Below are 14,818 nucleotides of genomic sequence, written 5' to 3'. Positions count from 1 at the left end.
TTGTTTTGTTTTGTTTTGTTTTGTTTTGTTTTGTTTTGTTTTGTTTTGTTTTGTTTTGTTTTGTTTTATGAGAGGGCACATGTGAGCAAGGGGCAGAGAGAGAGGGAGAGAATCCCATGAAGGGCAGAGAAGGAGAAAGAGAGAGGGAGAATCCCATGAGGGGCAGAGAGGGGGAGAGAGAGAGAGAAGCAGGTCTCACTGGAATCAGGGCTCCAGCTCACCCACTGGAAGAGGGGCTGGAACTCACAAACCCTGAGATCATGACCGGAGCCAAAGTTCAATGCTTAACTCACTGAGCCAACGAGGTGCTCCCTTATTGTTTTTAATAATCATTTGCAAAAGCAGAACCTACTTATTATAAAAATCAGAGTATGTAAGGTACAAGTGTGAGTCCCCATCACCCCATTTTCGGGGGGTAACCAACCCCCTTGGATTCTTTGCACTCCAGTCGTCCCTCTGGCCGTGTTTCTCTGTGACCTTGTGGTTGTAGGGAAGAAAAGTGCCTTGAGGAGACTGGACTTTGACATGTCCAGAGACTATCCAGAAGTGTCCACACTTGCAGCCTGAGGACAGTGGGCTGTGTTGTAATTGGTGCTGTGGGGGAAAGACAAGAGCCACCAGTGCTCAGTAGGAGTCGTGTCTGCAAAGGAAGCAGAGCGGCCCATGCTGTCCTTGAAACCGGTACATTCACCTCGTGATTTGTCTCTCATCTGCCACAAGCCCGTTCAGTGAGTGTGTCACATAGGGTTTCAGCCGGTAAGGTGGACATTGTCCTCCTAAGCGCGTAACACTGCTGGAAAGCACACAGAATGGAAAATGACTCTAGGGGATTATACGGCAAAGTAACGTTTGTGTCACTACTCACGTCACATCAGACGGTTCTGTTCCTGCTTTGGAGAGTTCTCACTCCCTGTCACGTGCTTTCCCAGGGGAGGCCAAGTGGCTCCTTCAGAGCGGCATTGTTATCCTGCTTCCCCATGGGTATGACGGGGCTGGACCCGACCACTCCTCTTGTCGCATAGAGCGTTTCTTGCAGGTATGTCCGCTCCCTGCTTCCTAGGTGCTTTGAAAGAGACCTACCTCCTGTGAATACTTAATATGTACCTTAAACTGTAAGGCCTTGTAGTATCTGAATGAAACGGGTTTAATGCACTGCCAGTATTCTTTATCAACATGATGCCTTGGGTGTATTAGTGTCGTGGTTTTATGGCAAAAAAGTGGTTCTTGTATGGAAAAGATCAGTGGTTTCTAAACCATGCTGATAATGAAAATCATCTACAGAACTTTTTGTAAATAGAGATCCAGGGACCAACACCAGATCAGATTCTTCAGAGTGTGGCCTAGCCTGTATTTTTACCTAAAAAATTATTTTTGAGTAACTACAGTATTTTTTATAAAGGGATTCATGATCATTAGAAAATGTTTCAATAATCATGTAGAAATAACCACAGTTAATATTTGGTAAGGATCATTACCTATGTCTTTTTATGCATATGACTTCCTAGTATTAAGAAAATTTTCAAACATACAGAAAAGTTACAAAATTTTACAGTGAACATTCATATGCCAATCCCTTAGATTCTACCACTAATATTTTATTATACTGTACTTGTTTTTATCACATTTACTCATCTATCATTCTTCTATCTATAAATCTGTATTATCTGCTGATGCATTTCAGGGTAAATGGAGACGTATGTCCACGTACAGGTCACAGATGTGTAATCTGTACACATTATCCTAAGTGCACGAATATCATTAATTGTTTTAGCATATGTGCAGATAAATGTATAGCTAGATGACAGTTTAGTCTACTGTAGAACAGTAGATAGATGGATAGTTATGTTGATAGGTAATAATACAGAAAAATGATTTTATAAAAAGTAGATTACAGAAATAAATAAACTGAAGGTTAGTTAAAGACTACATGTGAAATACAAAACTACAGTTTTGGGAAGAAGTATAGCACGAGTATGTGGAAGACATCGTTTAGGAGTCATGAGTATACAGATGGGTTAGGACAGCTGTGTCCTTATGATTGAATTAGATGATCGGAACATTTGCTTGTTTCTTTCATTTCTCCCCCAGATGTGTGACAGTGTAGAAGAGGGGGTGGATGGAGACACAGTGAACATGTTCGTGGTACACCCAACTACTCCTGCACAGTATTTCCACTTGCTCAGGAGACAGATGGTCCGGAATTTCCGAAAACCCCTCATTGTTGCTTCTCCGAAGATGTTACTCAGGTTCCCTGTAAGTAGAAACAACTGGTTAGGAAGCCTTTCTCCTGTCGTTTTTATATGCATTTGCCTCTATTTTCTGTATCTAATGTTATTTATTTAAAACGTCTTGGCCTTGTTAAAATTTTGATTCCAGTTAGTTAACATACAGTGTTACTTTAGTTTCAGGTGTACAATATAGTGATTCAGCACTTCCATATACATCACCTGGTGCTCATCATGACAAGTGCGTTCCTTAATCCCCATCACCTATTTAACCCCCCCCCCCCCACCTCCCTTTGTGTCTCATTGTATTTAAACAGAAACATCTAGGGGCGCCTGGGTGGCTCAGTCGGTTAAGTGTCCAACTTTGGCTCAGGTCATGATCTCACAGATCATGAATTCGAACCCCGTGTTGGGCTCTGTGCTGACAGCTCAGAGCCTGGAGCCTTCCTCAGATTCTGTCTCCCTCTCTCTCTGCCCCTCTCCTGCTCGCACTGTCTCACTCTGGCTCTCAAAAATAAACATTAAAACAAATTTTTAGAAACATCTTTTAATTTTAATTTTTTTAATTACAAAAATTTTTTAATGTTTATTCATTTTGGAGATAGAAAGAGAGAGAGACAGAGCAAAGGCGGGGAGGGGCAGAGAGAGAGGGAGACCCAAAATCTGCAGCAGGCTCCAGGCTCTGAGCTGTCAGCACAGAGCCCGACGCATGGGCTCAAATTCGCTAACCATGAGATCGTGACCTGAGCTGAAGTCAGACGCTTAACTGACAGCCACCCAGGGGCCCCTGACACAGATATTTTGAAATGGCAACGTGAAAGGGGCCAAGTCATAATACACATTAATTTATTTCTAAGAAATATGTACACCTGGGATTCTTCACCCAACTTTCATTGTACTTGCAAGATTGTCACCTGCTCCCTCAATTATTGCTCTAAAAGAGTATAATCGGGGCGCCTGGGTGGCGCAGTCGGTTAAGCGTCCGACTTCAGCCAGGTCACGATCTCGCGGTCCGTGAGTTCGAGCCCTGCGTCGGGCTCTGGGCTGATGGCTCAGAGCCTGGAGCCTGTTTCCGATTCTGTGTCTCCCTCTCTCTCTGCCCCTCGCCCGTTCATGCTCTGTCTCTCTCTGTCCCAAAAATAAATAAACGTTGAAAAAAAAATAAAAATAAAAAAATAAAAGAGTATAATCATATTAAATACAATATATGTATGTTACTAAGTATTGAATGAACTATCGGAAATTTTATTGATAATTTCTTTTGCTGTTTGTAACTGAGAGTTAGATTTAATTTTGGCCCTAGTTGTTGTCCACTCCTCTCCCCATGTCTAATCTATAACTTACGAAATAAGTGAGGCCTTGCTCTGGAGCCTTTAAAATATCAATAGCTTTCCTACAGATTTTCAAGCAAAATATACTCTTATTAAGTAGTTAACTATCTTCCTTAAACATATAAGTCCTTTTAGTAATTGAAAGTGATTACCACCGTTATTGAAGTCTGATTTCTTCCTGAAAATTAGCTACTGTACCAGTAGGTACAAGTGATCTAGGAGAATAGAAGTCCACTCTTTGTTTCCATGGCCCATTTGGAGATGACTTACCATGTGACAAATACGACTCGGGGCTCTATGGAGTTTGCCTGTCAAGTGGTACCTAAATTCTACCCCAATTTCCCACCCAGGTCTCAACTCCAGCTCCTTTTTTTTTTTCTTAGTGAGCTTTTTACCCAATGCGGGGCTTGAACAGAGATCAAGAGTCACATGCTCTACTGACTAAGCCAGCCAGGTGCCCCTCCAGCCCCTTTTGATTCCCACCATAGGAAGTGTGAGCTGACCAAGGGCTCTGGTTCAGGATGGAAAAAGATTGATACTATTGTGCATTATTGAGCAACAAGAATAAATAAAGAATATATATTTATATATAATGTATCTATTTATAACTCATGTAATATATAAATATAATACATTTTATTTTATAATATATATTCATTTTTATTTTATTCTCTTCGCTAATATTATTTTTTTAGGTTACATCACAGTGTCTTGTGTCAGCGAGGCTGCCTATCAGTGGCCCAGTCAAAGTGTCACCTTCCCAGTTGGGACTAGACTATAGGGAAATGAACTAGATGAGGAAATGGAATCCACTCCCAACCTTACCCTCATTAATGGTCTATTCTGAGTTCTTTGCAACAAGTACTTATTTAAATTGAACTCCTTAATACCATTTCTTTTCATCACAGAAATGTTTGTGTATTGTTCCTGGTTCTGTGACTCATTAGGTTTCGCTTATAAATTATGGTTAAAATCCTAAAGACAGAAATCATTGCCCTGGCTAAGCTGTTTTCATTCACAGATTCCATGAACTGCCCCCTCCAATTCCAAGAAATTAAAGCATACTTTTGATGGATATTAAAGTGTGATTGAACTGAAATGTTGATTCTTAAAATGTTATTGTGGCATCAGACAATAGGCAATTTTAAGTCACTTTGAACAAATAATTTTATTCTGAAATAAACAGAATCGATATTTTTGGGAAAGATATTGTGCTTATTAGTACACATGTTTACATATAATGCTAGGAGGGAAATTTGTTGTTATTTCTTGGTAAAGATCCCTTATAAGTAAGGCACCTTCGGCTCCTTGCCTTCAGCTGCTAGATTTGTGGCCTTTTTCCCTCTCCTTAGGCAGCCGTATCAAGTCTTCACGAAATGGCACCAGGAACAACATTCAAGCCGGTCATTGGTGATTCATCTGTGGATCCCAAAAAGTAATTTGATGTGTATCTCCGTTCTCATACTCTGCGGTAGAATTTTAATTAGTGGGAAAACTAGTTCATGTTAAGGAGCCCAAAGTGACCCAAATCTCCAGTATCCTGATAGAAGAAAGTCCTTTGCATCCATGGGGTAGGAGTTAGAATATGTGCGGAAGAGGCATACATTGCTGGATAAGACTTGCCAGGGCACAGCGTGAGACTGAACCCAACTACAGAGACCCCCACTCCTTCAGTAATGAAGCATTTTCATCTGCGTGGTTTCCTCCTTTTCTGATACAATTCTTTCAGACATTTCTCCTCTACCACGTTGTCCCTTTTCTACCCAACAGTGTTAAGAGTCTAGTGTTCTGCTGTGGCAAACATTTCTATGCCCTACTGAAGCAAAGAGAATCCTTGGAGGCCAAGAAGGGTGACTTTGCCATCATCCGATTAGAAGAACTCTGTCCTTTCCCAGTGGATTTGTTACAGCAAGAGATGAGCAAATACAAACATGTTAAAGGTATGGCACTGGTCTTGTTGGGATTCTTCTGGATTCAGATACCTGAAACCTATTCCAGCTATCTCATGTGAAAAGAGGTTTGGGGGCAGAGAGAGTCATTAGGAAACAACCTTGGAGTCTAGAAATATGAAAAAAAAAATACTCCTAGAGCCAATGTCTCCTTGTCTTTTCTGGTATCCCTTTCAGTCTCCCCTTCTCTCACTTAAGACATGTCATTTCTTGAGAGGCTGGAGGTAATCTCTGCTATAATATTACTTTGGATAAATTGATGTAACTGTAAAAGGCAAGGCTTTTTTTTTGGCTGCAATAATTGGACTGGAATAACTGGACATCTCTATGCATTGGGTACAGAAATTAACTCAAGATCACAGACCTAAATGTAAAACGTAAAACTCTAAAACTTCTAGGAGAAAACCTTCATGGCCTTCCGTTAGGCAAAAGTTTCTTAGATGTAACACTAAAAGAACATCAGATAACAGAAAAATTGGACTTTATCAAAGCGAAAAGCTTTTGCACTGCTGAAAGGTGTTGCAGAGCAAATGGAAAGACGAGACGCAGACTGGGAGAAAGTATTTGCAAATACATATGTGACAAAGGACTATCCAGATTGTTCAGAGAGTGTCCAAAACTCAACAGTAAGAAAAACAAATAATCCCAGTTTTTAAAATGTGCAAAAGATTTGAACCAAAGAATGGGAGGGCAAACAACCATTAAAAAAAAGATGCACAACTATAATCAGTGATAAGGGAGATGCAAGTGAAACCCAAATGAGATACGACTACACACCTATTAGAATGGCTCAAATTAAAACAATAAGTATTAATTGTATCCAAGGCTGATGAGGAAGCAAAGCACCCGGAACCTGCATTCACTGCAGGAAGGAATGGAAACTGGTATAGTCACTCTGGAAACGTGTCAGTTCCTTACAATGTTACACACAGAGTTACCGTACAGCCCAGCGGTTCACTTGGAGGTATTTGTCCAAGAGGAATGAAAACATGTTCACAGAAAAATGTCTATAGCAGCTTCATCCATAATTGCCCCAAGCTACCAGCACATCCTTCAACCTGCGGATGGATACATAATCCATGTTACATTCTTACAATACCTACTGCTCAGGAATAAGAGCGTGACCTATGGCTACAGGCAAAATCACAAATGGATTTTGCCAGTTCAAGGGAGCCAGAACCAAAGGCTACATACTATGATTCCATTTATCTGATGTTCTGGAAAAGGCATAAACTATAGGGAGAGAGGAAAGATCAGTGGTTGCCAGAGGTTGGGTGGGTGGAGGGGTTGCCTTGAAAGGGCCAGGTTGAGGGAATTTGGGGGATTGATAGAATTTTTCTGTATCACAAGTGAGGTGCTGGATACATGACTATGCATTTGTCAAAAAAAAAAAAAAAAAAAAAAAAGCCAAGTAACACTATGCCATATTGGAAAGGCATATATTTACTTGAGGAGAGCTATCCATACATACACGCTATATATGTACATATGTGTATAAAAATGGATATGATGTGTCTGTGTGTGTAGATACATAGTGTATGTATATTAACTGTGTGTATATATACATACATATACATATATATATATATATATGTATAGAGTGTGTGTGTGTGTGTGTGTGTTATTGTACATTTACCTGGAATACTGAAATGAACTTTCTTCTGTTATAGATTTTATTTGGAGTCAGGAGGAGCCTCAGAACATGGGTCCATGGTGCTTTGTTTCTCCCAGGTTTGAAAAGCAACTGGCCTGCAAGGTAATGGCTTTCTGTCTTGTAATGTTTTGTGTATGTGTGTTATTTCTCCTGGAGCACCAAGAAATGCGTTTGTCCCCTGTGAGCCTGATGCAGGGCTGGAACCCATGAACCGTGAACCCATGATCTGAGCCAAAGTTGGGTGTTTAACCAACTGAGCCACCCAAGCGCCCCTCCAGTTGTTTTAAAGATAAACAAAAACATAAAATCTAATTTTAGGCTCTTTTCTCAGAATAAAATGTTGCATGTTTATCAAGAAAGACACATATGTGTACATGCTAGTATCATGTAAGAAAAAAATGATTATCCTTCAAACAGTAAAAGCCCTTCCCTGTCATCTACTTTTCCCACTAGTCCATTCAGAAGCCTTGTCCCAAAGCTCAGTATCCAGCCCTGGGGAGCAGAGTGATGAGCGGGTTTATTTTACAATGTGGGAGAAAAGGTGCCCAGTAACACTTGTCCCAGGCTCATCTGCATAGCTGGCATCCATCAAAGGCCAAATTCTTCCTGATCATGTTGTAGGAAGGGAAGAACAATGAGAAGAGCAAATGTACTTCTCTTTATCTTCCTATTCTGCTTCGATCAGGACTCAGTTTTCACATTTGTTACTAGTTTGCTGGGCCCAAGTCATTTTCACCTATAGATAGTTCTAATTTAGGAAAATCTGCAGGTTAAACCAACTAATAATTACTGAAGAACAGGACATAATTCAAGAATTCATCTCACCTCATGGTGCCTGGAATTTAGTTTTTAGTTGTGACAAACATCTCCTTCCAGTCTATTCTAGGTAACTCATTATTTTGCCCAAAAGGTGATTTGTGGTTAAACAAGCTAAGAGAAATGCATGGACTGCCTTGGGAGAAGGAAGCAGGGCTCTCCTCAGGTTCAAATGCCATTTTATTTCTTTTCTGCTCCAATGACAGCTCCGTCTTGTGAGCCGACCCCCTTTGCCAGCACCCGCTGTAGGAATTGGCGCCCTTCACCTGCAGCAGCATGAAGATGTCCTCACCAAGACCTTTGCTTGATGGTGTCCTTCGAATCACTACTACTTCCTTTAAGAAAACTTCCGTGAAAAGAAAGGCTTGCTTCTGTACTCTCCCCTTCCATTGGGTAACATGAAAAGCCTATGTTCCTCTAAGATGTTGGGATTCATGGGGGCAGTTTAATCAGAGTATGTGGAATAGCCAAGGGCATGAATTATCCATGAATACATGAATCTGACCAGTCCATTGTAGCCTTAAAGGTACAGCAGTGTTTTGTTTTGGTTCTGAGTTGTAGAGCTAATTCAATGAGCCAGATTTTTTCAGGCCACTCTTTCTCATTAGCTAACTAGTTCGTTAGGTGGAAAAGTTCGTTAGGAAAAGTTTGTTAGCTGGAATTTGCAGCTCCATCCAGATGACCTCAACATTACTTCTCCGTTTGCTTGATGCGTGTCACTTCATTAATTCTGCCATTGTGACGACCAGTATTTTCTTTTGACGTAATACCTAGTGCTGCTTTGCAGCCACTGTGAAGAATGTTTCACCAAATGCTGCAGCAAAACCATATTAGTCCTGATTCGTGTTTTTCAGGATAGTTGTTTTCACCCGTTGTCCTTATATATCGGTCCCATTCAATACAAGTCTCTGGATGTATAATCTTTTTGCACAGTATGATTAAGGAGTTTTAGCTACAATGAAATTGATTTATGGGCTACATAGTATCTTTCCCCCCCTAAATTGTTATCTTGATATTTTTAATTGACTTTGGGTATCTGATGTGGGGATTTCAGCTCCTGGTCAGTCAGTCTTACTTCTGAAAGGTATGACAACGTGATGTGATGTTCATTCACAGTGTTTAAGGAGCTTTTTAACTTTGATGCTGGAGACTTCCCAGCACCAGGTACTTGGGGATTTACAGAGATCACCAACCCAGTCTGTTACTTCTGAAACTTTGTGGACACATAACTAAACGGCAGCAAATGGTGTAGCTTTACGTGGCTCGGTGCTGCAGAGACTCGGCCATCTACCATTCCTGTGCCATGACGTTTTTCTCAGAGGTGATGGAGGACATGCTGGGGCACTTTTCCTGGCAGCTGGTAATGTCTTTCAGAATCGATGTGTAGGTTATTCTGGCCACAGGAGTGGATTCATGATTCACATCTTAAACGTATGCGTTAGTGTATTGATTTAATATTTCTGTAAAACTCACATCCTTGTTTTATCCCTACGCACCTTAATGCTTCCTTCCTGTGTCAGGCCTTATAAATCACGTAACTTTGTGCCATGCATGTAAATTGGTAAAATTACAAAGGTCCCTTTAATGAGAATGGTTTTCAATGTGGTATACTGAACTGGAAAAACATAAAAGCACTGTCATGTTTTTCAGATCTCTTGGCTAAACATTTCAAAGTTTAAGCACATAATGAGATGGAAAACTGGTTTGTTTTTTTCATTTTTTTAAAGTTCAGTTTAGATTTCTCCAAATTTCTAACTTTTCATCTCTGGTATCTTATTACACTTCTCCACCTCAAGCCATCAAATGTGTCTTCTGAAAAAGAAGATGTCTCGTGTATCTTAACCTTCTTACTCTCAATTATGATTGCAACACGGGTCAGCATCTTGAATCACCTTGTAGGAAGGGACCATTTAAAGAATTCCAAATCAAATACTCTCATTAGAAAGTATGGGATAACAATATAATCACAAAGTAAAATAAAAATATTTTATTATATTTCTCAGAGAAATTCGATAATGTGATATTTGTATCCTGTTTCTATGCTAATTAAGTTCATGTTCAATGAAGAGCAGACTTAAATGGGGTATTCAGTGAATAGAAATTTTAACAACCATGAAAAAAATGTTCATTTTGTCTCAGGTGACGTATTCATTGTAAAATAAATTTTTCTTCCTTAAGAACCATTTTTCCTCTCTGCCCCTTCTCTCTCTGCCCCTCCCCTACTCGCTCTCTCTATCTCTCAAAAATAAATAAAACATTAAAAAAGAGGTGGGGGGGGCGCCTGAGTGGCTCAGTTGGTTGAGCGTCCGACTTCAGCTCAGGTCATGATCTCATGATTCTTGAGTTCGAACCTTGCATTGAGCTCTCTGCTGTCGGCGTGGAGCCGGCTTCAGATCCTCTGTCTCCCTCTGTCTCTGCCCCTTCCATACTTGCTCTGTCTCTGTCTCTCAAACATAAATAAACCATTAAAAAAAAAGAACCATTTTGCTCAGTTTCCTGTCTGCATACTATGAGGAAAATATTCTAAAGCATAACCTCTTTTAGCCTGACTGTAATTACCTCTGAAATTTTATTATTTAAAAATTCCTTGACTGACAATAGAAATCGTATCCCTTCTACAAAACTGAGGAACTACAGTTGAAAGAAATTAGGGGTTATACAGGAAGGAAGTCACAGATAAGAGTCAAGACTTTTAGATTCTGGGGTTCCAAAAGCTTCACCTCCATTTCTCTTGGATTTACTTGGGTATTTGGTTTTCATCTTCAGCTTCTCATAAGTTTCAGGCTAAAACCATCATAATTTCAGGACATTTGAACAACATGCTTAAATCCTCAATATTTATAACCCATGATGACACAAATAAACAACTCCTAAATTACTCTATGGAAGTTGTAGTTCATTGTCATGGTTGTATTTAAATCTGATAAAACAGTCTAAAGCACACTGTCATTTCCCCAATTGACATTTGCAAAATCAGTGAATTTTAGAAAACTTTTAGTAAAAGTGTGTTACTCTAGAGCTGTTTCCCTGTGTCTTCTCTGATTCATATGGAGAACAGGCTACAAATGAACAAAAATAAGAAATGACCCTGTAAGAGTAGAATGGTATTTCCTCAATAGTTTATTGGACATCTGCATATATGGCATTGTTCTGGACATTAGAAATACACAGGAAGAAGAGAGAACATGGTTTGCTATTTGTCCTCAGTTGGACTAACCATCTATTTGAGAAGACAAAGTATTTTACACGTAGGGAGAAATGTTCTTGTTGGATGTACTAAGACAGTGTGGGATGTCAAGGTAGAGTGAGATTCCTGACAGCTGTAGATTAGGTGGCATATTGTGGTTATACAAGAAAAAGTCCTGAGTAGCACGTAGTAGCAGAAAGGCTGAGGGATGTTGAAAGGGTAATTCACAGCAGTGATCTAGAGTGTCAAAGTTTATTCCAGGCTCTTACTTGAAAGATGGAGTTGTAGCAGAAATAGAAAGTAAAGAGAAGTGCAAACAACTTTCCTTCTGTCAATTAGACTTTCAATTTCACACATCTTTACTGAAAGGAAATTATATTCATGAAACTACCTCATAATCTAGGGTCAAAACTGTATGTAAGTCAACCATTTGCAAGTCACTGTAGATGATGCCATCTAGCAGTTTATGGATAATAGGGAAGATTAGACAAGTATGAAAATGATTAATACAAAGTAGAGTGAGGTAAGAATTACGTCATAGGATGTGAGGTTATAACTAGGGCAAACTGGATTTTCCCAAAGTGGCTAGAGCAGTATTTTGCTCCATCTGCCCTTCCAGAACCTTGCCACAACCACACCTAGAGGTAGAGTCAAACTTCCACCTCTCTTGAGATTGAGCAGGACTTTGTGGGTGCCTCTATGAATATGATACACTGAAAGTGATGTTGCGTCACTAACAAGGTCCCCCTTGGCACCCAGTGGCCATGTTGTGAGGAAGCCCAGGCAATGTGAAGGACTGTGGAAATACTGGAACTGACAGCTTCAGCTGAGGTCTTAGCACACAGCCAGCTGCAAATGCTGGACTTGTGAGAGAGCCTTCTGATTATTCAAATCCCCAGCCTTGGAGCTATCCCAGATGACCCCAATTAGAGCAGAGACCTGTGCATCCCCAGCCTAAATTGCCGTGTGTGTGTGTGTGTGTGTGTGTGTGTGTGTGTGTGTGTTCAAAGATAAATAATGCCCCACACGGGTTACAATGGTCAGGACAGCTTTTAATCAGTAGTATACTATTGCAGTAGAAAAGAGAGTCCAAAAGGGCTAGTATCCAAGAGCTCACCAAACTCCACACTCAAAAAACAAATAATCCAGTGAAGAAATGGGCAGAAAACATGAATAGACACTTCTCTAAAGAAGACATCCAGATGGCCAACAGGCACATGAAAAGATGCTCAACGTCGCTCCTCATCAGGGAAATACAAATCAAAACCACACTCAGATGTCACCTCACACCAGTCAGAGTGGCCAAAATGAACAAATCAGGAGACTATAGATGCTAGCGAGGATGTGGAGAAACGGGAACCCTCTTGCACTGTTGGTGGGAATGCAAACTGGTGCAGCCACTCTGGAAAACAGTGTGGAGTTTCCTCAAAAAATTAAAAATAGACCTATCCTATGACCCAGCAGTAGCACTGCTAGGAATTTACCCAAGGGATACAGGAGTACTGATGCATAGGGGCACTCGTACCCCAATGTTTATAGCAGCATTCTCAACAATAGCCAAAATGTGGAAAAGGCCTAAATGTCCATCAACTGATGAATGGATAACGAAATTGTGGTTTTTTTATTTTATTTTATTTTTTTTTTCAACGTTTATTTATTTCTGGGACAGAGAGAGACAGAGCATGAACGGGGGAGGGGCAGAGAGAGAGGGAGACACAGAATCGGAAACAGGCTCCAGGCTCTGAGCCATCAGCCCAGAGCCCGACGCGGGGCTCGAACTCACGGACCGCGAGGTCGTGACCTGGCTGAAGTCGGTCGCTTAACCGACTGCGCCACCCAGGCGCCCCGACGAAATTGTGGTTTATATATACAATGGAGTACCATGTGGCAATGAGAAAGAGTGAAATATGGCCCTTTGTAACAATGTGGATGGAACTGGAGAGGGTTATACTAAGTGAAATAAGGCATACAGAGAAAGACAGATACCATATATTTTCACTCTTATGTGGATCCTGAGAAACTGAACAGAAACCCATGGGGGAGGGGAAGGAAAAAAAAGAAAAAAAAAAAGAGGTTAGAGTGGGACAGAGCCAAAGCATAAGAGACTCTTAAAAACTGAGAACAAACTGAGGGTTGATGGGGGGTGGGAGGGAGGGGAGGGTAGGTGATGGGCATTGAAGAGGGCATTTTTGGGATGAGCACTGGGTGTTGCATGGAAACTAATTTGACAATAAATTTCATATAATAAAAAAAGAAAAGAAAAGAAAAGAGAGTCCAGAGTGAACTGAACTCAACTTTAATTTGTACAGAGGCAACTGGAGTTTTAAAGGGAAATTAAAGGAACAGGGATGGGGTGGGTGGGGCTCAGTAGAGTCAGGGAAGTGAAAAATTACAGAGAGCTGGAAGGAGGAAGGATTGGTCCATGTGACACCCTTGTGGGTTTGTTAGCTGGTGCTTATGGAAGTTAGGCTCCTACCCTCCTCAGAGTCTGGGAGACAGAAACCCTTATCTTCAGGTGTTGGTAAATTCTTGGGCAGTTTTGAGTTTTGCAAGGCAGATTCTCTAAGGGAGAGCTAATGTCATCTTAGGGATGGAGCTGTCAGAAATTTTGTTTCTGTTTTAGTCTCTGTAGTCCAAGGTAAAGCCTAGTGGAGAAAGGGCTCATAGGAGGCTGGATGGAGTTTGGTCAAGGAGAAAAATCTCTCTCTCTCTCTCTCTCTCTCTCTCTCTCTCTCTCACACACACACACACACACACACACACACACACACACACACGAATAATTTGTTTCCTTCTTGGACACAGATCTAAGCATTAGAACAGTTCACTGGATTTGGTGATTATGGGTCATTAGTGGCCTTTGAAATAGCTTGTTTTATTAGAAGTTAGAGAAGTTACACTGCAGGGGGTTAAAATTGAGTTAGGAAATACATTTGAACGGCTTCTGTGTGTCAATCTTGTCCTTTAATTTTCACACCTTTAGTTCGCAGCTATTATCCTTATTTTACTGATGTAGCTCAGGAAAGTTAATTGCCTAAAGGCATTAAGAAGGAGAGGAGGGATTAAACTGTGGGGCTCGCTGATTTCTAGGATTGCTTTCCTTTACACCACGCTGTCCAGGAAGGGTAAAGAGGACAAAATCCTGATCTCTGTATGTCAGAGAAGCTGAAGAAGGATCACGTGTAATAGTGGAAAGTTCATAAGCTATTAACCATAGCCAAAGTGTCACAGATTTTTGAAAGCTTCCAAGAAGTTCCGATAAGGCGGGAGCAAAATAAAAAAGGCTGTTAGGGTCAACACTGGTTCTCCGGACGGCTTAGCTCCATGTCTCAGGGCCGCGACCCTCGGGCGGCCGCTTTGGCCGGGTCTTGACCCGTCGCGCGGGGCTCCCGGGAGGCCTGGGCCGGACCAGGCGGTCGAGGAAACCGCCACTGCTTGACACCAAGCTCGCAGACGAGCTCAGGCAGGAAAGGCCCCAGCCGCCATGGTCTCGCCCAAGCTCCCGAAGCCCGCAGCAACGCGGGAGCACGCCCACCGGAGCGCCGGCGGTAGCCATGGCAACGCGCTGGGACGTCCGCCGCGCCGGCTGCCAACTGCCTGGGCCTCATCGGGGGGCGGGGCGGGCGGGGCCGGCGCGCGGGTCACGTGGTCCAGGG

General features: G+C 41.5%; 1 protein-coding gene across 3 annotated transcripts in view; it reads left to right on the top strand.

Moving 5' to 3' along the window:
• DHTKD1 (dehydrogenase E1 and transketolase domain containing 1) overlaps nucleotides 1-10,159 on the top strand; it is a 52,266-nt gene extending 42,107 nt beyond the window's left edge. For all 3 annotated transcript variants that reach the window (XM_040451451.1, XM_040451449.1, XM_040451452.1), the window contains 6 exons: nucleotides 930-1,036; nucleotides 2,089-2,253; nucleotides 4,909-4,991; nucleotides 5,327-5,496; nucleotides 7,176-7,261; nucleotides 8,182-10,159. In XM_040451451.1, the coding sequence (XP_040307385.1) occupies nucleotides 930-1,036; nucleotides 2,089-2,253; nucleotides 4,909-4,991; nucleotides 5,327-5,496; nucleotides 7,176-7,261; nucleotides 8,182-8,283 (713 nt within the window). In that variant the 3' untranslated portion in view covers nucleotides 8,284-10,159. The remainder of the gene's footprint in view (nucleotides 1-929; nucleotides 1,037-2,088; nucleotides 2,254-4,908; nucleotides 4,992-5,326; nucleotides 5,497-7,175; nucleotides 7,262-8,181) is intronic.
• Nucleotides 10,160-14,818: the final 4,659 nt, after the last annotated feature.

This window comes from Herpailurus yagouaroundi, unplaced genomic scaffold (assembly GCF_014898765.1).
Source record: "Herpailurus yagouaroundi ecotype Mexico unplaced genomic scaffold, PumYag 203, whole genome shotgun sequence".
Lineage (NCBI taxonomy): Eukaryota > Metazoa > Chordata > Mammalia > Carnivora > Felidae > Herpailurus > Herpailurus yagouaroundi.
The sequence above is the reverse complement of the archived record's forward strand: the minus strand, read 5'-3'. Positions and strand labels throughout refer to the sequence as shown.